General features: G+C 44.9%; 1 protein-coding gene across 1 annotated transcript in view; it reads left to right on the top strand.

Moving 5' to 3' along the window:
* The window catches only part of CCDC80 (coiled-coil domain containing 80), a 31,718-nt gene extending 8,271 nt beyond the window's left edge, over window positions 1-23,447 (top strand). Inside the window, exons 4-8 of the mRNA XM_007062093.4 lie at window positions 5,878-6,014; window positions 7,035-7,183; window positions 13,076-13,179; window positions 17,137-17,217; window positions 18,333-23,447. Coding sequence (XP_007062155.2) covers window positions 5,878-6,014; window positions 7,035-7,183; window positions 13,076-13,179; window positions 17,137-17,217; window positions 18,333-18,679 — 818 coding nt within the window. The 3' untranslated portion in view covers window positions 18,680-23,447. The remainder of the gene's footprint in view (window positions 1-5,877; window positions 6,015-7,034; window positions 7,184-13,075; window positions 13,180-17,136; window positions 17,218-18,332) is intronic.
* Window positions 23,448-24,712: the final 1,265 nt, after the last annotated feature.

The following is a 24,712-nucleotide window of genomic DNA, read 5'->3' as shown; positions in this document are numbered from 1 at the left end:
TGCCTACAGAATGAGTGTTCTCAGGCATGGTCATTGTAAGGGTGTGCTTTTCAATATTTTCCCCTCTCTACTGTTAAACATGTTTTGCTTAGAGATGGACCCCAACCAAACAGTCCAAAAATTTGAGGAAGGAAGTTTGAATCTGGTGCTGAGTGCGGCTTTAGTTTACTTATTGTGGTGTGGATGTTCTTTTTATTCTCTTAGAAGGGGCACAAGCAAATGTCCTCTCTTTACTCATAAAGCAATGTACAGCCAGCCTGGCTACTTTCTGTGGCTGGTGTAAAGTTGTTGAGCTCATGGTACTATGCACCACCCTGACTGTCAGTGAATGAACCCAGGGTTCTTCTAGATACTTTGTTCAGCCCATGCATATTCCACTAAGCAGTTAAACCAGCTACACACACCCTGTGTTGCCTTCTTTAAAGGGGGCGTCTTCAAAGCGCCAAATGAGAGCTGAGTATCCAATTCCCTTAGGCGGCTTTGAAAATCTGAGTGTACAAGTTCAGATCCTGATGCAAAGCCTACTGAATTCAGTGCGAGTCTTTCTGTTGACTTCAGTGGGTTTTGGACCAGGTCCTTAGTTCCCAGTCCAGCAAAGCACTTAAGCTTGTGTATAACTTTAAATATATGAAAAGTCCCATTGATGTCAAGTAGGGCTACTCCAGGGGTGTAGTCCTGAATGGGCAAGTACTTGTCCTATCAGAATGCCCCAAGCGTGGGAACACCCCTGCCAGCGTGGCCTCGGACGCACAGAGCATGCAAGGTCACGCTGTGCAGAGGATGCCATTTTGCTCTACAAAATGGTATCCTCTATAGGCCATGACCTCGGACGCACAGTGCATGCGAGGTCATGCTGTGCGTAGGTCACCATTTTGAGAACAAAATGGTGTCCTCCATGTGGCAAAAGTGCCGGTATGCCATTCTGATGCAATCCGGCCCCACTACATCACAGGGCTGCTCTATGCTTAAAGTTACACATGGGTTTATGTGCTTTGCTGGATTGCAGCTTTTGAAGAGCTTGTATAGAAACTATTGCTCCTTCTCATAGCTCTGCCACATCAAACCCAGTTTCCTCTGAGAGTTAAGCTGTTTCTCCAAACTTCTTGGGCAAGGGAGACTGTCTGGAAATCTCATGAGCTCAGCTCTTTCATGGCCTTGCAGGGCTGGCAGACAGTTGGTCTGAGGTTTGGGAAGTTGTGACGGAATGCCTGCTAGTACCCTGCTGCCTCAGCGGAGGATCTAAGTCCCTGTGTCTGTGAGGGGTATGACTCCCTGGGCCCATTTATTCCATCAAACACAATAGGAATCACCAGCCATTCAGAGTGCGGTCCCTGAGAGTAGAGCCTAGAGAGTATTTCTGTGCCTCTGTGGCACACCTGGAGCAGGGAAAGCTCTTTCCAAGTAAGTCTAAGTTTACTCAAGATCACCCCATGTATAGTTAGGCCCATACACATATCAGTGCCCTGGTAAGGATTATATATAGTTGCCATCTGGCTAATAAAACAGAAATGCACTCTGTTTGACATACACCATACTCCTTCAGCCTGTTCCAGGTTTAACCCAAACCCAGCAAAGTTCCAGAAACATGCAAGTGTACAAAAGCGGAATCCTCAGACAGAAAAAAGACACTAGGTGATGAAACACAGAAGGCTCACAGGGGTTCATCTCAGCTAGTGACATGAGAAAAACAACTTGGTTAAAATAAGAGTTCACCTGAACTTGTGCCAAACCCTGAACCTTTTATATGTTCAGAAAATAGGAATTTCTTTTTCTTTTTTCCCCTTTCATTTTTTATGTAGTCCTGTCTGGCTTCTTGTCAGGACCAGAAGCAGCAAAAATTCCCAAGAAGAGCTGTGCTTGCAATATTTATGGCCTGACCAGATGCATTACCGTCCAGCACAATGGTGTCCCAGTCTTGGATGGGGCCTTCCTGCACTACTGTAATACAAACACTAAATAATAATAATAATATAATAATCTCATGCAAGAATCTCTTCTCTGAAATTTCCAGCCTAAGGACATGCTCTAGCTCAACCACAAGATATGGGCTTGGTGCAGGAATCAATGGAAGCCACAATAAAGGATCTCTGGTGTGTTTTGTGCAGAAGATTGGATTAGATGATCATAATAGTCTCTTCTGGCCTTAAAATCTATGGATCTAAAGGAAAGCACAGGTTTAAATCTCTCACCAGACACTAGTGAGCATGACTGACTGAGCTCATAAAGTCTCCTTCAGAGCTAGCCTCATTCAATGCACATATGAAAAGATGCACACAGTCAGTAGCAGGATGGTTTTAAAAGCACTGACTAGCTCTGCTCTTATTGTATCCCATGAGAGTCTCCCAGCTGACTTCCCTAGGACCAGAATTAGGCCAGTGCTGAGCACTTTTGAAAATCCCACTCCAAGTAGCCAAATTAGCACAGCCCACCTTCACTCCAAATGCTAGGACCACATTAGTAAACACTGGACCCAAGACTACAACCCACACTGCTTAGGTCCATATCCAATGCTTAATGCATGGGGCCACTGTACTGCTCAGCCAAGCAACCCAACCTTGCTGTAACTTCATCTAAATCCTCTCCCCAAACCCCTAAGTAGCTGGGCTGGGCACTGTGGAAATATATGTGAGGGAGGGAGGAAAAGAATCCCCCCACCCTCGCCCCCCAGCGGCAGAACTGCTCTGTGGCTGCTACTGAAGCCGTGAGGGTGCCAGGTTTCCCACGTTCCTGCTGTGACCCCTCCAGAAAGGGTGGAAAGAGAGCAGCTTCCATGTGGCAGTAGATCGTGTGGCCCCTCTCAATCCTGCCCCTATCTTTGCACAGCAGAATGATGCTGGTCCTGCTGCTGGAGACCATCTCTGGCTGTGGAGGTTGGGGGCAGGTGGTGAATAACAGAGTGGTCTTGAAATGGACCCATGTGTTCTCTGGCTAGTAATCTCTTCCCGGTTTGCAAAAATGTCTAGTTCTGTCTCCTGCTCCTGCCTTTAACTCCTAGTCTTACTTTCTGCCTTAAGCTATCAGTTGTGAAGAGGAACGTTGTCAAATAGTTTGTCTTCTCTGGTCTCCCCTGACAGAGAAGCCCTAAAATGTCACCTCTGTGCTGACATCTGCAATCTTAACCAGAAAAAATAGCCATGGTTATAGACCCCTGGTTAATGTTTGTTTTACATTTATCTGGTGTTATGTCATTTACCACGGAGCTGGCTGCAGTCACATTTCTCGCTGAGCTTTCTTGCCCTACTCTACTGAGCTGGTTTGTCTTTGCTTTGCAGGGTTGTTTGCATTGATTAATAATTAGTATTAGTAATAATTATTATATATTTTAGAGGTCACATTTTATAAGCACATAGGAAGGGACCTTCTGGGTCATTGTGTCCAGTCCCCTGCTATCACAAGTAATCCCATTCAAAAATTTATCAAGCTCTGTCTTACAACATTAGGTTTCTTGCTACCTGCTGTTCTTTTGGAAGGCTGTTCCAGAAACTGACTCATCAGATAGCCAGAAACTTTCTTCTACTTCCCAGCCTAAGTTTACTCCTGGCCAGTTTTACCGTTTAAGAATACATGTATAAATATTTCATGTGACTTACAGCTGTTTTAATACATGGTTAAGTGATTGTCAGAGTCCAGCGACTCAATAGGTTGCTTATAACCAAGGCTTGTAATCAATTACATCATCTTCTACCGATGTGCCTAAGACCACGTTCAGAAGATATGAATCATGTGCATAACGTGCTGTGAATCATGTACTAACCCTTCAAAAACTATTTGTAAATGTAACCATAATAGAAAGTGTGACCACTGGAACATTCAGACTGTTGACGGTTTCTATTAGAAATGGGCCCAAGCTGCAAAAAGTTCAGGTCCATATCTGAACTGGATCCAGGGTTTTTGTGCGGCCAGTTCTAGAGACAATGGGCCTGCAGCGAGCTTTGAATCCACACCCATATCCCCCATAGCTTGGAGATGTTCAGAAATGCATGAAAAAGAAAAGTAATGAATAGTAAACCAAACTGTTTGCAGAGATCAAATATTCTGGTCAGTATTTATTTAATTTCTCCAACTCAGTTTGCCTCGTCCCTATTCACTATTGTCTAATGGTTAGAGCAGGGGAGTGGGACTCCTGGGTCCTACTGTAGCTCTGCCACTGCTTTTTTCTGACCTAGGCAAGTCACTTAATACCTATGTCTCAGTTTCTCCATCTGCAATTGAGGATAGCTATATATACATCTTGGGGCTGTTGGGAGGGGCAGAGTGCTTTGAGATCCTCAGGTGGCAGGTGCTATAGAAGAACATAGCATAGTTATTATTGTACTCTTTCACAGTTTATTGTGCCCCACATTTCCTTTAATGTCATTTTTGCGTGTTTTTTCATTTTCATTTATTTATTTCTCTGTTGCTAGAGATTAATTTGATTCCTGTGCTGTGAGATTTAATATATCTTATTGTTCCTGTTTCCACCTGTATTTTTAGGGAATTGCAATAACAGATAGTAGGGGTACAGTATGATCTCACCCTCTGTTGCATGTACCTTTTAATATCTCTTTTTGCTATTACAAACACTTTGGATTATGCACTTTTTTCTTTCGGTGGCCTGTTGCGGTAATAGCCACTTTAAAGATGACAGCTGAGCCAGAGCCCATTTAACAGGTGCTTCATGTGCGATTGTGGCTTCCTTTATGGAAACAAACAAAAACTATACAAAACACTGCAGGAATGCTATTGTGTAGTGGAGCGTTTTAGATCATTGCTGCAGGACTATAGAACAGCACTATTGACACTGTAGCTGAGATGGAGATGATGATGACATTGCTATTTCAAACCTTTTTGAAGTCACCTGGCTATACCTTTATAATGGACTGAAATTTCTTATGGTCGCTTCTTAAAAGCAATTTTTTTATTTATTTTTTTGGTGTATATCTGAAAGTGTCTGCAGGATCAGTTTGGTCATTTTGGTTATTCAGATGTAGGAAAACAAAAATAATGTTTTCACTTGTTAAAAATCTTTTCAGATGTTCGAGATTTTAGTAAGTTTAGTTTTACTTTGGGGGGGTTGCACGTGGATAACTCAAAGATGCCTTCTTTTCAAAATGAAAATACTGTCTCTGTGTTTTAGCAAGCCATTTGAATGTCTTCTGTAATCACAGTAGAGTTGAGTGTATTTACATAATCAGGCTTGACATGCAGACCTTTCTCTTTCAATTGTTGAGTGCTGGCATGGGGAAGTGTGTGTAGGTGATCAGTAGGTGGCACTCAATAGTAAATCAGTAGCCCAACATGGCACTAAAGGGCTGGACCTGCTGCCTTTCGGATGAAACAAAACAGCAGTCCTGGTCATTTGTGGTCATTAAAGATCCCATGTCAATTTTTGCAAGAATAGGGATGTTAACTCAGGAATCCTAGCCAAAATCCAACTGTGCTAACAGTATTTTAAAGTTTTAAATTCTCTGTGCTGTTTTATTTGGATATGTTGTTTTTCATAGAATGCTGCGGTGCGCTGTTAAATAATCACTACATACCATTCCAGAAGTGACTGCATTTCCGTAGTTGTGAAATATCTGTGGAGAGCTTTGAGTTCCTTCAGGATAAATTACACGTGGCCTAGATTTTCAAAAGTGACTAGCAACGTTGGATGTCCAGCTCAAGATACCTTTTAGGGTCCTGATTTTCAGAAGGTGGGGACTGAAAATTAGTCCCCTTTACGGTGCCATAAATTGGGCAGCCAAAATCACTTCCCTTTTGAAAACCATGGCCAGTTATGACTAGAGAGAGGGAGAGTGGGTGATGTTTGGGCCCCTTTTGTGCGACTTATGTGATGAAACTGATGACAGTTTGCTCTGTGATTCCATGTTTATCAGCAGTTTATTTGCTTTTAAGATAATGAGAAACCCATGAAGGTGGTAGAGGATGATGACCTTGTGGACCAGCACCTCATCAATGAGCTGAGGAAAGAATACGGGATGACCTACAATGACTTCTTCATGGTGCTGACGGATATTGACATGAGGGTCAAGGTGGGGAGTTGAGCTCTGAACAAAAAGGCATTGAAAAGCAGAAATATGCTGTGGACTAGTATGAGATGCATGAGAGATGCTGGTTTGGGGCCTTGCCATTACTTGGAGCAGGGGTGGCCAACCTGAGCCTGAGAAGGAGCCAGAATTTACCAATGTACATTGCCAAAGAGCCACAGTAACACGTCAGCAGCCCTGCATCAGCTCCCGCCCTCCAGCGCCTCCCACCTGCCGCAATCAGCTGTTTCGCATGCACAGGAGGCTCTGTGAGGGAGGGAGAGGAGTGAGGGCATGGCAGGCTTGGGGGAAGGGGTAGGGGCCTTGAGGCAAGGGGTGGAGTGGGGGCAGAGCAGGGGAGCAGTGAGCACCCCCGGCACATTGGAAAGTTAGCATCTGTAGCTCCAACCCCGGAGTCAGCGCCTACGCAAGGAGCTGCATATTAACCTCTGAAGAGCCGCATGCAGCTCCGGAGCCACAGGTTGGCCATCCCTGACTTGGAGGGTCAGAAGGGTTTCATCACTTAGAAGGTGGACAGCAAGGGAGATTGACAGCGAACGGGAAGGGTGGAGGGCACAGTCCATCTTTTCAAGATGGGGGAACTCCAGTGGGAGGTCTGGGTGTGTGCTGGGATGGTGCTCTGGCAACTTACCACAAGCATATAACTACCTCTGTCAGAGGAGCTGAATGCAGCACGTGGTGTCCTGAAATGCAGCCTGGGGCTGCCATGTGATATAGTGACACAACACGCTGATGCTGCATGGTATATGAATGATGTTCTCGGGCATAGCATGATACTGCAAGATAACCTGATTCTAATGAGCTGCGTGCAGTATCTTGACACACAAGTTTGTCCTACAAGGCGAACATTTAAAGCTGGAATCCTAGGAATAATCCAGTTCCTCACAACAGACTCTGTGAAATCAGGGACAGTTTCCACCCTCTCTGTTTCTTCTTGCAGTGGCATGTTATGTGCTTAAGGGCTTTACCTGTAATTCAGCCTATTCTTTACCTTTTATTTTATAGCAATATTATGAAGTGCCCATTGCAATGAAGTCTATATTTGATTTGGTTGACACCTTCCAGTCACGAATCAAAGATATGGAAAAGCAGAAGAGGGAAGGTATTGTCTGCAAAGATGACAAGAAACAGTCCCTGGAAAACTTCTTATCCAGGTATTACTTTCAGCACTGACCTGTTTCTAGCTGCTAGTGATAATTCATCATATTTAAAATATCTGGCATACTTTATTTTTAAGGAAAGGTTGTTGTTTTTTTAAATAGATTTTGCAATATTTATCATTTCCAGCAAGATAATGAGATTTAACCACAGTTAACTCTGCTGCAGCATACTCTTGTGGAGAGCAGAACCCTGGAAATGGGGTCTCCTGGGTTCTGTTTCCACAGGCTTGCTGCACAATCTTGGCCAACACACTTCACTTTTCTGTGTCCGTTTCCAAAGATAAGGGTAATCTTCTACACAGGGGCAAGGGAGGATTAATTAGCTCATGTGTATGCAATGCTTTGAACCTGTTCAGCTCTAGAATAGCATTGCAATGTTTCTGTACTTTGGTCATTGGATACCACATGCCACAAACTCCTTCTGTGCAGTTCAGATCACTGACTCCATTTCCCCCGACATCCTTCTTATCATGTCTGAAATAAAACAGCCAGTGTGAAAGAGCTGCTAATGCATCCTGGAAAACATCTGAAAAAACCTGCTTAGAGAGACGTCTTTGCTCACGTAGTCTGTAGATTCTGTATTACTCTTCTCCCCACAAGGCAACACCCCTGGATGCAAAATGTGCCTGGACTTTGGAGAAAGTCAGATCTGAAGTTAAATATTGCAGCTCTGGCCCATCTCCATTACTGGGTGATGTGCACAAAAATAAGATCTCTTGTTGTTCAGGAGTTCATCTACTGCTGCTGCATATTCCTCCCCCTACCATCAAAATCCTCAGTTTGTACTCTTATGTCTGATTGCTATGAAAATGACTCAGATGACACAGAGGATTGTGACTCCAAGGGGGGAATAAGCAGCCGGAAGAGGTGAATGCATAAGTCATTGGTTCTTCAGCATTTTCATTTCTGAGGGCCACTTCCTCAGAGAGAGAGAAAGAGAGAGAGAGAGAGAGAGCGCACGAGAAAGCATCTTTACCATATCCACCACATCTCCTAACTCCCCCATTTCCCTCCTGCTTGGCTCTCAGAATGACTCATTCTACACCACCAAGAAGAACCGCACTTTGGGAACAGCTGTCCTAGGCAATAAAGAGCCTGTATACCAGCAGAGAAGGAAGCCACAAAATTGTGTTTCCCTACAAATAGCCCTAGTAATAAAAAAAAACCAGGGGAAGAGAAAGGCAGAAATAGAGGATCTATAAACAGAACTGTCTTCAAAGAAGATGTTTTTGTTTTCTAGGAAGTGGGCATCAATGGGTCTTTAAAAGGTAGATAGATCATGCCAGTCACTGAATCTGGCCTGGCCCTCAGCAGGGCTCATTTTGTTTTGTCATAAACTACCTCTCCCTGTGAATGAAACTGCTGGAACTGAGTCACCCCCTGCTGTCGCTCATCAGGGAAGTCAGTTAAACTACGTAAATATCATTCTTAATTTGCATGAATCACATGGAAGGAAACCACTAGTGAGAGCTGGCTTTGGGAACCCTTGAAACCCACAGATGTTTGGGGGGAGTCTCCATTTGGGACGGGGGGGGGGCAGTCCCAGTTTAACACAGGATATTTGACTATGCTGCTGTCTGAACTCACTGACCGGACTGAAACCATTGACCTCCCTTGCAGACTAATGCAGAGGATGGAGGGGTGGTTGTAGGGAAAAGAGGTTGAAGGTTTGGATACAAAGCTGCCTGGAGGCTCCCAGATTCCAAATGCAAGGCCTGCTGCTTATCAGAAATAAGTCCCTGGTGAAAGGGTATGTGGGTGCCAATCCCTGACTAACTGTGGCAAGCACTGTATTGTCAATTATCTTCATCCTTGCACAGCTGAAGGCTCACGGTACAGGTTCCTTGGTAAAGTCCATCCCCAAACATCTACACTGATGATGACAGCATAGGCTGAGTGAGTGATTCATTCCAGCAGAGCCAGAGGGTTGGGCTGAGTCAGGCCGGTACTTGGATGGAAGACCAAGGGAAAGGGGGACTCAGTGTATCAGGCACAGGTTTGTGTATCAGAACTGTGGCTACTCTTCTGTCTCCTGTAGAACTTCTCCCGCCAGCCTTGCTCCAGTTCTGCCCCCACTGGTTTTTATGAATTAACTTTGTGAATGTTTTTCTTAAATACACAACTCCTGCAAAAGGCTCTCATCATTGATGAGCCAAATTCCAGCCTGATTTACACCTTGGTCCATGTGGCTGCATGGGTAGGTGTCACGGCAGACTCTAATCCAAAATTTCCATTCTAAGCCCCTACTTATAGCTAGGATGGGGCTTTTCCCATGTTAAAATTTTGAAAATATCACAAAGGAGATTTTTGGATTTTTTTGTTTTTTTAAAAGGGTGACGTGATTTTTGCCCTTCTTTCACCCCGCCCACACACTCCCACATAGTCTTCCCTCCTGCCAGCAGGGTGCTCTTCAGGGCTCAAGGCTCCCTCCCGGGAATCTCTCTTTTCAGTCTTACGGGAATGAAGAAGTCAGGCCATTGATTGCCAAACCACCAGACCAGCTGGTTAGGAGCTGCCCTTGGTTTCTTCACCATGCTCCATGGGGAAATGGATCCAAAGCCCATTAAAGGCACTGCAAAGACTACAGCGGACTTCAGTGCGTGGCCCTGGGTGGGGAAGCAGGGCCATTACCTCATCAGCAAACCAGCTAGTCAGGAGCTGGCTTGCATCTCTTTGCTATGCAGTATGGCTGAGGAACTCAGCCATAGTCTCATCAGCTGGCATCAATAGCCTAAAAAACAATGTAACTTGTTTTTTTACTTAAAATAAAAAAAACACAACAGCAACTCCCTGCCCCCACAAAAGTCCTGGCTTTTTTCCCACAAGGCCTTGCTGTGACACAAGCACTGGCCTACTTAGAGTTCATAGATATTTAGGTCAGAAGGGACCATTATGATCATCTAGTCTGACCTCCTGCACAACTCAGGCCACAGAATTTCACCCACCACTGCTACAGAAAAAACCTCACACCTATATCTGTGCTAAACCTCCCCAGAAAATTACCATGCGGGTAAACCTTTCTTTTTGGATTCAGCCCAAAAATTTCAAAAAGACAATCAGCTGGTTCATAGTTACCTGTGAATGGTGACGTTGACAGGTTTTGAAGCTTTGGGATGTCTTATAGGCGTGTATCAAAGTGCTCAAAGTAAATACTGTTATTACAGCAGCATCTGCCTCCCTTTAAAAGAGCATTTCCTGGTACAAAAATAGCCCTGCAGTTTTGTGAATTCTTTTAAACCGAATTAGTTTTGGATGGGGAGGTACCTTTATGGAGAAAAGTGTTGTTTTAAAATACTAAATAACCTTTCATTTAGGTTTTTGAGACTGGTTACAAATCTTTCCCCATCACCACCCTTCTTGGATAGGGCAATGCCAGGTGATCCTCACTAATTCATATACAAACTGTATGACTGCAACCAGTTGGAGCTCTTCTAGCAGCATAGCACAACTTGAAAAGTAACGCGTATTGTGAGAAATTCTATGGTGATTTTTCTATCCCAGTCTGCAATACAATTCCCAATTCCAATAGCCATTATATCACCTAGAGATGGCAATGTGTAAAGATCTTGAGATTTGGAGGGTCACATTGGCTGAGCATCCAAAATTCAGATGCTTAGTCAAGATGTTTGGACATGCAAAATTGAGATCAGGCTTTATCTTCTTCCAGTCCTGGATAGAACTGGGAAGAACATAGGTATGACAATTAGAGATGAAACTGAATAAAACTCCTAAATCCAGCATCCCCAAATATTGTGAGAGGTCAGATTTGGATCTGGACCCCCAAGTTACATCTGGCCTATACTCCTCTGCTGCAGAGGTTCCCAAACGCTGGCCTGTGGATTCTAGTCCACAGGGAGCTGGCTAGTCACACGGTGCTGGCTCCTCCTTGTTCCAACTGCTAAAACGAAGCCAAGAGTACACTCAGTACTTTTCTCTCTTAGGTACTTATATGGCTCCCCTTACCCTACTATCTGAGCATCTCACAGTCTTTATCACATTTACTGTCACAACACCCCTCTGAGGTAGGGCAGTGCTATTACCCACAATATACAGGATGAAGAACTGAGGCAGAGAGAGAGAAAGAGACACTAAAATGACTTATCCCAAGGTTACACAGGAAAGCCAGGGTGGAGCAGGGACCTGAACCCAGGTCTCCTAAGTCAGCATGCTAAATCACTAGACCAGCCTTCCTCTCATCCTCCTTTTCCATGGAAGAAATTGCTCTAGTTGTCACAGGGACATTGTACTTACAAATGGGAGTGGGAGGTGGTGTGTACATTCATGAATGTTGGGAGGAGGTGATCATGGCAAGCAGGAGGGGAGGAGATAAGCCTTCTATTAAGATGTGAGCCACACTATGAAATTAATGGAGAATGCCAGCTGTAAATGGGATGAACCGAAGTCCTAGATCTGAACACTACCTGAACTTTGAGACAACTCAGGTCTGGATACAAACTTTGCAGCTCAGGCTCCATCTCTAATTTGAATACAAATAATGAATGAAAACATTGACCAAACATTTGGGAACCTTCATAAATATATGGCTTGAATTTGGTTCTAGGTTCAAATCTAAATTGGAAAAGGGAGTGTGGGGGAAGAGTTTGGGTTTATTTCTAAGATGCTTTGCCCATCCCGTTTCTCATTCTTCGTCTCTCGCCTTCTCTCCCTGCTTCCTGTAGCACAGTGATATGCAGACCTCAGCGTTCAGGAGTCAAATTAGTAATCAACATTAACCAAAAGAGCCACAGTAGTGTGAATGATGGGGGAAATATTTAGTTTTTATATATTATTCTCACAACAAATACGTTAATAACTTAGTGCATGTTGATAGCTTAATAACATAGTAAAAGCATCCTGATTGGTTAATAACAGACTGGTTAATAATTAAATCTCACAGTGTTTTAATATTATATGCTGCAAAAAGTTGCAGGGGACACATTAAAGAGCCACTTGCGGTTAAAAGCTGCAGTCTGAGTATCGGTGCTGTAGCACATCTCCTCTAAGCTCTCAAAGTCTACATCTGCTTTGCAGCTGGTTGTGTAATTTCCAACTTGGGTAGACGTACACACGCTAGTTTTAATCAAGCTAGTGCGCTAAAAATAGCCATGTAACTGTGGCAGTGTGATGGGCTAGCCACCCAAGTACGTACCTAGGGTCTCAGATAGGATTGTAGTCAGGGCAACTAGCCCAGGCTGCTGCCAGTGCCACTGCTGTTTTTAGCACACTAGCTTACCAAACCTATCTCCAGCTGCAGTATAGACATACCCCCAAAGCCTGTTTTTCTATAGTTCTGTAGCCCCCCCTAAGCAAGTTAGGGGAAGCACATTCAGCACCTAAGTTCACACTAACAAACCTTTTAAAAATGCTTCCCCACTAGAGATGGGTGGGAATTTTCCTTCAAAATGCAATTTCTGCAAAAATCAAAATTTTCCTTCAGAAAGTTTTGAATTTGCTGACATTTTCAATTTTCCATCAGGGAAAAAAAAAAAAGAAATGAAACATTGTTTCAGGTAAGATCAGTTCGTTTTGTGGAACGGAATAGGAACATTTCGTTTCATGTCAGTTGGACATTAAACTACTTACGGTGCTGTAATGCTTCACTGGAATTGCCGTTTGGAAGCTTCAGGGCTCCAGTCTCTCCTGTGGGCCAGGCTCCTGGGTCAGACTACATCTTCCATGATGCACTGTGGTTCCCTAAGGAGCAAGCTGCACTGTGCATCACGTGAGTCACAGTAGCGTCCAATGGGCCCCCTTGGCTTCTCTGTAAAGCACTTTGAAGGCTGTGAAATACCATATCTACACTGACCCCTCAATTCAAAACAATGCTCAGGGCGCTTGAGGCAGCACAGAACAATGCTTCTCTGTTGTCTTCTCATCTCTTTCCAGGTTCCGGTGGAGGAGGAGGCTGCTGGTGATCTCTGCTCCCAGTGACGAGGACTGGGCCTATTCCCAGCAGCTTTCTGCCCTCAGTGGACAGGCCTGTAATTTTGGTAAGTCCGATTGTATTATGCTCTTGCTCCCCAGACCACATCCTTCCGGAGTGCCATTTGGGGATGGATTCCTTCACTCAGATCTAAACCCAGACAGCCTGAGAAGGTCTGTCCAGCTGAAAACTTAACCGAACCCACCCAGCTAGGGATGGAAGAAGACAAACCTCTGACATGCACCGTAGTAGCCGCTGCCACCCAAGCATACCGTGGGCGATGCTGATACCTCCTCTGAAATCCCTCATTTAGGTTAGGGAAGAGTTAAAGCCCCTTCAGACTCTCTCTCTGATGGGCATTTTTAGCAATAGAACAGCCCTGGGCTTGTCCATCTTGTTGTTGTCACAGCTCAGCAAATTAGTGGTATAAGCAAGTTGTGCTTATAGGAACCAATCATCAGCCCAATACAGAACCAGGATGGGCAGCAAGGAGATGCATGAAAGGATGGAGAGAGCTATGTTCTTCTTTCCTTCCTCATCCCAACTATGCAAAGCATCTTCATGGAGGCCACTTCAGCCCCTTAGCACGAAGAGCCTTCAGGGCGCCTGTAGCCCTTACTGGAAAGGAAGAGCTAAAGAATCCATGCAGTGGGGGCTCACTCAGCTCTGCCTATTCCCTGCCTTCCCCTAACAGCCATGTAAATGGAACAAGTACACCACTGCCCAGCTTTCTGGTGCATAGCCTCCTCCACGCATCATAGCTCCACACTGTCTGGAGTCTTCTGTGCAGCTGTAGTGGCAGGGGCTAGATTTTCCCCTGTTGAACAGCAATGTAGTGGAATGCCTTCTGTAGCAGAAGTCTCCAACTGTTTCAGTGAATGTCAGTGGTGCCTGAATAAACAGGGATCCACACAATCTCACTTACAGAGTCACTCTCTTAATGACAGTCTCACTGTCATACACACCCTCAGCCGCTTCCACTTCCCTTGATACCAAATTAGCGTGTGATATGGAGCTTTGTCACATACTTTCTGAAGATCTGCATACAGCCACTATTCACTTAACTCTCTTCCCTTTGTTGGGGATATCCTTAAGGGATTCCAGCAAGTTAATAAGGCATAACCCTCCTTTTTTCCTCATGCCATGGTTGAATATCCTTAATCAAGTTGTGCATTTTCAAGCATCCTGCCTCTGAGTCACTGAAATAGTAGCTTCTAGGACTCTTCCCAGTATAGAAAGAGGTGCCTCACTAACTGGGACCCTGGTGCGTCTCTATGATCTTTTCTCAAAGACAACATTCCAATCCTCTGTCTAAAAAAGAAAAAATGGATGCCTGATTTAATCTGATCCCCATAGTAATTTCCCACTTGAGGACTACAGGTTATGTTACCTCCAAACAGTTTGCCACTGTACATCTCATGAATAAGCACATTATTCTCTGCATGCTGACTTTTTCATGCATTTGGTGGGGTTCTCTCTTCATTTCTTTCAACTAATTTAAAATAAAGCTCTCACTACTCTTTGGATCTCCTGAGATTTTTTGCAAACTAAAGTAACAAAATCTCATGCATCAAGGCATGAAGGGTGGGATTCACAAATATATTTAGGGTCCTAACTCCCCTTGATTTCAATGAAAGATAGGGATCTAAAATGCCTTTGTAAATCTCATCCCAACAACTACTCCATGGGTCAGGAAGGAGTTTTCATCCCCATGGGCAGGGTTGAACAATTGGTCAGGAGTAATTAGGAGGGGTGATTTTCCCTTCTTTGAAGCTTCTATTGCCAAAGGCAGGATACCACACTAAGATGGAGCAATGGTCTTATCCAGCATGGCCGGACACTCCCCTAGAGGGCTATGAGATTAGATGGACCAGTGGGCTGATCTGGTATGGCAGGGGGTGGGATACTGGACTCATGGTCTGATACAGTAACATAATTTTGCTTTGCACCCAGTGGTGGTCACTGACCATCCTTCCAGTATTAGGAGATCATCATGCCTCTTCTAAGGCTGCTTGATAAGTTACCAGACCCTACAGCTTCTCCACTTGAGATTCTGCACCCTGCCTCTCACAACCTAAGTTCCCTGTAAGCTGCATGGCCATGCAGCAGCCTATTTAGCAGTGCACAGGTGCTCAGGGAACCTGCCCATTCAGGACCTGCCGCAGTGCCCCTCTCCCAGCCCCAACTCAGTCCCAGACCTGCCGCGGCCAGGGAAGGGGTGCCTATCCCCTGGCCCCAGCCCTGGAGCTGCCGCAGCGGGGAGAGGCACCTTTCCCCCCAGCCCAGGTGCTGCTGCGGGGAGAGAGAGCTGGGAGGGAGTCCTCTCTCCTCACCATAGCCCCGGAGCATCCTCCTCTATCCCAAATCCCTCATCATTGGCCCCACCCCAGAACCCACACCCCCAGCTGGAGCCCTCACCCCTCCGACACCCCAACCCTCTGCTCCAGCCCCTCATCCCTGGCTCCACCCCAGAGCCCGGCCCCAGCCCTGAGCCCCTCATCCCTGGCTCCACCCCAGAGCCCATCCCCACCCCTGCACATACCCCAACCCTCTGCCCCACCCCAGAGCCCACATCCCCAGCCGGAGCCCTCACACCCCTGCTCCCCAACCCTCTGCTCCAGCCCTGAGCCCCTCATCCCTGGTCCCACCCCAGAGCCCGCACCCCCAGCCAGAGCCTTAACACCCCTGCACACCAACCCTCAGCTGCAGCCCTGAGCCCCCTCCCACACTCCAAACCTCTCTGCCCCACCCCCACCACATGAATTTTGTTATGTGTACCAATATGAAGGTGATGTGTCACATATCACCTCCATATTGGTGCACATAACAAAATTCATTCCGCACATGTGTGGGAAAAATTAGAGGGAACACTGTTCACAATCCATGCATTTAAAGCCAAGGGGCAGAGCATATGTTCCCTAATTTGGGGAAGTGATGAGCAATTTATAAATGTGAGCAGTAAATTGCATCTGCCCAGCTTACCTGCCTTAACATGAATGCCCTGGCAGCTTTGTGCCAGGGTGAGCTAAGGTTCTAATATTTGTCTTTATTTATATTTACTTTGTTCACTTTTTTTTTTTTTAATGCCTAGAGCAAAATCCTGCAGATCTTAGTTGATGGCAGTTTTGACTGAATAAAGACTGCAGGATTTTCTCAGGGAGCCATGGTGGAGGCCAAAACACCATATGAGCTGCTCTTCTCATGGCATGTCAACTCCTGGGTGGTGGAACTAATGCAAGATCACCAACTCACCTGTTGTTTGGACCCCATAAAAGACGCTCTGAGTCAAACAATAAACACAAGTACTGAGATATTATGTAAACCTCACCAGAGTTGGGCAGGAGATATTTTGCACTCTAGTTTATGCAAGTGTAAGAACATTAGCAGAACATTTAGGGGACAACTTAAAAGGCTGGGCTTGGGACAAGAGGGCCCCTTCGTTCAGCCTCTGAAGAATCCATCCATGCACACACCAGGACACTCCATGACCCGCTACTGCAGCAGCATCCACCTGCCCGGTGTCCCTCTTGGTGCACCTCACCCGTGCCACTTCCTTTCCCCACACAATGGGAGATGGGTTTGGGGGTGAGGGAAGTTATGCCCATGGAGTTGGCCTCTGCAATTCCCCAGTGTGCCTGTCCCCTGTGGTTGCCCTCCCACGCAGCAGAACCACATTGGAGGCTGCTGGGTCTCTGCTCTCACAATATAAGTTTCACGCTGCCTGTATGGATTAGCTTATCCCCAAATTCCAACCCCTGATTAAGCCCACCAGGCCGTAGAATTATTTCAGGGAAATTCTACAGCCTGTGTTACGCAGGAGGTCAGACTAGCCGATCAGAATGGTTGCTTCTGTCGCTGGCTCACGTACAGCACTCCTATTGAAATCAGTGTCAATCCCTGCACAGAAGACTTGTGGGATTGGACCCCAACAAGCAAGCATGGATCTGGACAGTTAAAATAACATCTGTCCATGACTGAGTGGAAATTTCTGGTGTCACCCAAAGCCCCTCTCGTTCCTTTGCAGGTCTGCGCCACATAACTATCCTCAAGCTGCTAGGACTCGGGGAAGAGATCGGTGGTGTCTTAGAATTGTATCCCATCAATGGTGAGAAATGGTTTCCCAGTCTTTAATGACTGCTCATGAAGGGCACATACACAGCACTGTGTTTTTCTAAGGGGCAGCTGGGAACTTTGCTTGAAAGGGTGGTAAGAGGGACAGATATGACTAGAATTAAAGCGGACCCCTTCCCCAAGCCCTCTCCCCCGAGCGACATGGCTAGGTCGGGGCGAGTGGAGCGGGCTGGGGAGGGTCGTTCCGCTTTCTGCTGCTGGCACCAGGCCCCCCGCCAATCCCCTGGGCTGCTCTGGGCCTGTGGGCCCCCCACAAGCGGCTCCCACAGCTCCTGCCTCCGCAGCCCCGCAGGCCTTGAGCGCAGCCCAGACCCTCTGCGGGGAGGGGTCAGGTGCTCGGGCTGCATAGGGCACCATAATTGGTAGGGACGGGGCAAGGTGCAGCATGTCTTTAGCTCCCACTGAAGTCAAAATAGAGTGGGTCAAATGCACGCTTCTCCTCGCCCCCTCCCTCGCCAAAGGGGTGTCCATATCCTTATTTTCTATAGGGTTTAAGGGGAAGCTAATAAAGCACAGTCACAGCTACTGCTCATGTGCAGGCCTCTGACTTCACTCAAGGTTCCTTTCATCATCAATTCGTTGCTTCCTTCAGTGCCACAAGGCCCATACAGGGTTAGCCTTGCACCAGAGATCTCACTACCACAGCACATGTTGGAGGCAGGGAGCTTTTCAGCTACGTAACCCTATTAAGTACATCCATCAAAGGAAGGTGAGAACAGGAAGGAACCTCACCACCTTTGCTCGCATTTGGGGTATATAACCACTGCCCCAAATTGCATGGAATATCAGACACCTGCGTGAGTGTGTGATTATATCGCCCTCTGCTGGCTACAGCCTGCAGAACAAATAAAACCCTACTAAAACAAATAAATTCTTCTTCCGCTCACATGATAGTGACCTGTGTTTTTGGAAATAGGGGGTCCTGAAGTCAATCTCTGCTGAGGAGGGCTGTGAGATCCTTAAATTGACCAGGATCTTTTACAGAGGGCAGTAAAATAGGAAGAAAAAGCCACAGAGCATACTTTCCAAATTATCATTTAGCTGGGCAATCAAAACACCAGCATTGTTCCTGATTCTATCCTTTTCTAGGAAGCTCCAATGTGGAGCGAGAAGATGTCCCTACTAACCTGGTGAAAGACATCCGCAATTATTTCCAAATCAGCCCTGAATATTTCTCCATGCTTCTGGTTGGCAAAGATGGAAACGTCAAATCCTGGTACCCTTCCCCAATGTGGTCCATGGTGATCGTGTACGATTTGATCGATTCCATGCAGCTCCGGCGACAGGAAATGGCAATTCAGCAATCACTTGGCATGCGATGCCCAGAAGACGAGTATGGTGGGTATGGTTACCATAGCTATCACCAGGGATACCAGGAAGGATACCAAGATGACTACCGTCACCATGAAAGTTACCACCATGGATACCCATACTAAAAAGAGCAACTTAACCTTTGACTGCTGCCTCTTGCCTGCATCCTAATAGCTGTTCAAGCCGCAAGTGGCCAGACATGGAAATTCTTCTCAAGCCACCTAAATGCCCATGCCTCTTTCTTCCAGTATTCAGTCAAGGGCCTACATAAACATTGCATTTGCCGTTTTGAAAATCCACAAGCCTTTACAGTGAAATATTTCAAACCAGTAGAACTGATGCTTTTAAGCAGTAAAGACTCCTTTATATTTTTTAACCCCTGTAACCAGAGGGCATCACCAGTTGCCGTTTGTTTGTATTAAACAAAACAAAATCTTTCCCCCACGGACCTCATACTGTAGCCAGGACACAAACTGTACAATAGACATTGTAACACTTTTTTATATATTTTTTTTCAAGGAGAAAAACAAAGCATATTTATTGGAAAGTGAGAATTTTGTATCATGCTGATGAACAGACACAGAGGATCACATGCCAGGACTTTCCCGAGGAAGGAGATTTTAGGAAAGAAGTGTGGGGCAGGTTCTCTTTTATAATAATTTTTTCAAAATCCTTTCAAAAAAGCCTTCTCTAAAATGACTGCATCTCTTTTATAACAGATCAGCTTTGTACTTAGCTGAGTTTCATCCATAACCTACCAAAATGCCACCTTAAGTGTTGCTAAAGGATTTGATACAATGCAGCAGAAAAAGCTCTGAACGACAAATCTTTCTGCATGTCACTTTATGTCTTTAGCTGGGGTTTTTGCTCCATGAGACAATTAAATCCATCCTAGCTACAGCTGTGCTTAAGCCAGAGCTGCAAGCTAGCAGGGTTCAAATTCTAGGTGGTTGAAAAAAATTGAATTTTGGCAGAAAAGGAAGACATTTCTCAAAAATATTTGTGAACATTTTTACTTGCTTTTCAACCAGCAATTTCTAATAACATTTTGGTGAAAATTCCATCTCCGGAGCCAGATAGATATTTTGACAAAAATTTTCATCTAAATTTCAAATTCCTTCTCCGCCCTCCCCCCACTCCCCAAAGGAGGACAATTATTTTATACAAAAATGTTTATGAAAATTTGGACCTGCTTATTCAGCTAGCTCTGCTTCTGCTATGGTTTCTCTAACTAGCATGCCCACTGTTTTTTTTTTTTTTTTTTGAGAACTATACTAGTCACACTATGCCATAAGCAATAACTCCTGGGTACCAATCTTTTATCCTATTGTTTTGTAACATACAGTTTAAAAATATGAACTCCACCCTAGTCAAGGAAACTGTGTTAGAATATAGGGGATTGGAAAATTAATTCATAGAGAGCTCTAACCAACTCCCATTCAAATCAATGGGAAGGAATCTATCTACTCATTTTAATGAGAGTTGAATCAGGCCTTTAACCCTTAAGGGCCTTGCAGCAAGATTCAGGAATATTCCAATGAGAAGGCCTCAGGCAGGATGGAAGGCACATCTAGGTGACCTTTAACCTCACTGATTATACGGAAACTTGGTATCTTGATACACATCCCACCCATCACCCTTAGGGACACATTTGGAAAAGGATTCTTATCAATGGTCAGAGCCACAGGGTAGAAACACACGGGAGCCAAAGTACAACCCACAGTGTGACATTAAGCAAGTAATTGTAAATCTTTGTCCCCCCAGATGAGAACAAAATTCGGTAAAACAAGGGCTTCACTGAAAACCAGGTGTTTTCCTTAGAAACCATCTCAAAAGTCCAGCCTTGTATGCTAGTTCTGGGTAGGGTGACCAGATGTCCCAATTTTATAGGGACAGTCCTGAAATTCGGGGCTTTTTCTTATATAGGTGCCTATGACCTCCCAGCCCCTGTATCGATTTTTCACACTTGCTATCTGGTCACCCTAGTTCTGGGTCACCCTGATAAGCACACGAAGAGTGAAACACACTGCCAGAAAGCACAACTGGCTTCTGAAGCAGGCTTCCCTCAGCACCAGGATTTCCAGCCACCTTCTGGAGCAGGCTTTCCTCAGTGCCATGAGGCCTAGTCATCATGGAGCTAGTGTGACACTCACACCCAGATCCTCAAAGGTCGGTAGGTGCTTAACCTGTTCAAATCAATGAGAGTTAGGTGCCTAAATATCTTTGAGGATCTGGGCCTCCCTTCCTAGGTAGGGAATGGTGATTGGGGCTTGCTGGTGAAGGATGGCCCTGGAAGGAGCCATCTTGAAAAGACTGTTTACTTTGTAACTTCTATCTTTCAAGTTGGCTGCTGCCTGCAGCAATTCAGCCGCTGAAATGGAGGGGGAAGAGAATTTTTTTAAAAAAGGCAAGAAGGAATGATAAAAAATGAGCCAGATTGAAGCAAGTCTTAGAGGAAAGTGTGTGGCGTCCTATGGCTCATCTTAAGAAAATAAGTGCTGATTGCCATAGTGCAAAACGGTCAGCTGCTTAACCGTCTTGGCCTAAGGCAGAAGCAGGGTAAGTTACACCAGATGTTTCTCTAACACTTACATGCTTTAGATGAAAGACGCCGCCATTTTCAGGAGATTTCTCAGTCATTTAAAACATTTCCATGTCTTTGTATTTTTGCAATGACTAAATGAACGCACAGTAAATCACGCTGTAAAACATGAGTTAGCGGAAAGGTCCAGTGTTGGGGTTGGGGAGAAGGGACTTAACGTGCCAAAAGAAATGGAAAAGTTCAACCAAATAGGCAAGATCCTGAGAATTTAAAATTGTGTATGCACCAGACGCTGACCTGTCACTCTATGGGTTTAGCACTGAAGTCGAGATAGGCATGTGGTTGGCAATGTATAGAGACTGGTCCAAACAAACTCTGCATCTGAACACCTGCAAGATTTAGGATTTTTCTTAACATGGATCTAAATTTTGGTGCTGACCCCTATCTCTAATAGACCAAACCTAACTCCCCTTTCTGAGCAACTTGAAATGTTGAGGGATGGGGTTTGATATCCAGAGCAGGTCTGAATTTTGCAGCCCATCTCTCTTTTATCAAGTCCCCTGGGCAGAAAACTTTGTTAACCTGGAGCTAAGGTTGAAATGATCTATCCCATTGTCAGCCAAAAAAACCCTTAAGAGAACAATGTACCTTTCTCAAAAAAAACCCCCCACAAACATTAGAAAGTTGGAAACTTCCAAATTAAGGCTCCACTTTACCAAAAACAAAACTAGCCCCAAACTGTTGAAAGTATGTTGTTAGTCTCACAACCAACCTTAACGCTGCCCTTCTGTAGCACCACTCTGAGAACAAGCAGAAACTGAGACATGCTTAGCTATCCATCAGGCAGGTATATTAAGTTCATATTTCTATGCCTGTTAATGAAACAATTCTTCATGGTAGATAGAGAATGATGTTTTGGAGTTTCTGGATGTTTGCAGGATTCCTAGGATTTTGGGTCGTTTTTCCTCTGGCCGTCTCCTATCACCAATGCTGTTGTGTTGGATTCACAATACTGATGAAATTTATTAAAGGAAACACTATTTTCATATGTTTTTTTTAAAGGAAAAAACAAAAACCTCTCAACTTCAAAGCGCTGCCTACGCAGCTATGTTTAGAGCACTAGGTGCAAGTCCAAGGCTGTCGACCAGGGCTGGGATGCTCACTGCCACGGACCGTGTAGATGTCTCCTAAATAACACTGCTTGGAATGGTCTTCAGACATAATGCTCTCTGCCCAATTTATTTGTTAGAGGCCATGTAGCGGAAGCCAATGTTCTGCTCAGCCGTTGCTCTCCTAAAGCACTCTGTTGTCATTTGTGAGAAAAGCATTGTGGAGGATGGTATTCACACCATTTCTGGGTGGGAGTCAATGTTCCTGTTGCTGCACAGACGAGATAGGTCTCCCTCCCATTAGTAAGTTATCTACTTCTCTCTCTCCAGCTCAAGAGAACCTCACTAAGGGCCCCATCCAGCTCTCCTGAAGTTAATGGAAAGACTTCCTCAAGAGTTGGATTGGGCCCTAATATCCCAAAGTCCAGCCCTTCCTTGGAGAGATGCAGATAATGGGTTGGTGTATCTCCACAGTTACATACCTGATGTCTCCATATGGTTAGATCTGGTGTAGATACGTCAAGCATTGAAGCATCATTCAGTTTTCTTACAGATTTTTCAACCAAGATTTTAGGATGTGGCAAGGCCTCTCCATCTCGCTGGACTCTGCACTTCCTTCTCTTGCAGTGGCGGGGCCTGGGTTAAACCAGCCCCACTTTAGACAGTGTTTGTCCTCCTCCTCTGTGTTCTCTTATCCGTTCTTCCAAAGTAGGCCTCAGGACAGGACCAAGGACGGTTCCTCCAGCAAACAAAAAGGAACCACTTTACAAACACAAAGCAAAAGGGGAATACCTTTGCTGTGTGTGTGTGTCCTGCTACTGACCCCGAGATGTCAGTCCTTCCCCTAAACAGGCAATCCGCTTTGGGGGTTTCCCGCGGTAAGGAGAGCAGCCTCTCACCCTGGAGAAGCCGGAGGTAACCCCTTCGCAGTTTATAGGAAAAAAGGCCTTTATCCTTCCATGCTGGATAGAGAGCCTGAGGATATCCACCTATTGCCCTGGGATCTCCTGATGATGTGCAGGAATACACTGACATGGTCAAGAAGCATTCAGCCAAGTGAAATAGCTGCAGTACAAAGAAGTGCGTTACAATTGGACCAAACATACTGTGAAGTATTACTGACTTAAGCTATTGTAGGAAAGCAAGAGAACCATATTTTCATTGTGTTTATCCAAAAGTAAACTTAATATGTGCAACAAAAATGCATTTTTTCAATGTGGCATTAAAAGCAAAACTTTAAGGAGGGGAAAAAATGACTCTCTTGCAGCTGCCCAGCTTAACTTTGTCACATGGGGAACTTGGAAAAATAATACCTAGCTCTTATATAGCACTTTTCATCAGCAGGTTTCAAAGTGCTTTACAAAGGTCAGTATCGTTATCTCCACTTTACAGATGGCATAACTGAGGCATAGGGAGGGGACACAACTTGCCCAAAGTCACCTAACATGTCAGTGGCAGAGCTGGGAATTGAACCCAGGTCTCCTGAGTGCCACTCCATCCTCTAGCCATTAGACTATACTGCCACCACTACACTAAGCACACTTTATAAAGTTCAGAAATGGCTTCTCTCCATCTCATTTGTCTTCAGACACAAATCTCAGGTAGGGAGGCCAAAAGTGTGGTTTTGGAGACCGTTTGAACTGGTTTGATGTTCAGTCTCTAGAGGTGTTGGGCTGATTTATATGCTCAGACTTTGCATGCTAGAAAACTCTCTGGAAAAGTTTATGTAAAACCTGTCACTCTCCTTTAAATGAAATATAATCTAAAGCTAATAGTTCCATATGTTGTTCTTGGAAATATCGTTCTAAGGTTGACAGCTATCATGTTTGCAAAAGACAGGAAACTCAGGCACATACTGTATACTGCAAAGATGCATGTAATGGAAAGCAATGAAACGTGTCTTAAAGCAACTGAAATGTTAACAGTTAAGGCATTTTTTGCATTAATGGTTTCCCTTCCCAAAACAGGTCATCGCCCATCAATGAAAATATGCATCTGGAAACTGCATTTAAATGTTTTCCTGTTACATTCTGTACAGGTTAAAGCAGGCAGGATTCTCTCTCTGTTAACAAGCTACCATAAAAGTATAGAAAACTTGAGTCTGGTTAAGAAGTTTCACATCTAAGTGTTACTTAGAAAATAATGGCTAATAAATAAATCAACCATAATTTGTGAGTTTTTGTCTGACTCTTTTTAAAATACGCTAGAGAAAGGGCACTGCTCCCTTCAGGAGGAACATTTTAAAAAGTGAGGAACTAGAATACTACTTTTACATGCACACTGCTTTTCATCCAAGCTTCTCAAAATGCTTTAACAACTATTAAGACCTAGATTCCTAGACAGTAGCCTGGACTGTACACTTATATAAGGAAGTAAGAGAAAGAGGTAAGTTGCCATCCTCCTGATAACCCTTCATGGGCTACCCAGACCCTGGGTCCAAGGATGCCGAGACAAGGGGTCTTACACACCTACTTACTCCCCTCCCAGAGCAGCAACCGGGAGTCTGA

This window comes from Chelonia mydas, chromosome 1, assembly GCF_015237465.2.
Source record: "Chelonia mydas isolate rCheMyd1 chromosome 1, rCheMyd1.pri.v2, whole genome shotgun sequence".
NCBI classification, from domain to species: Eukaryota; Metazoa; Chordata; order Testudines; family Cheloniidae; genus Chelonia; species Chelonia mydas.
Note: the sequence above shows the minus strand (reverse complement) of the source record. Positions and strands in the feature narration are given on the sequence as shown.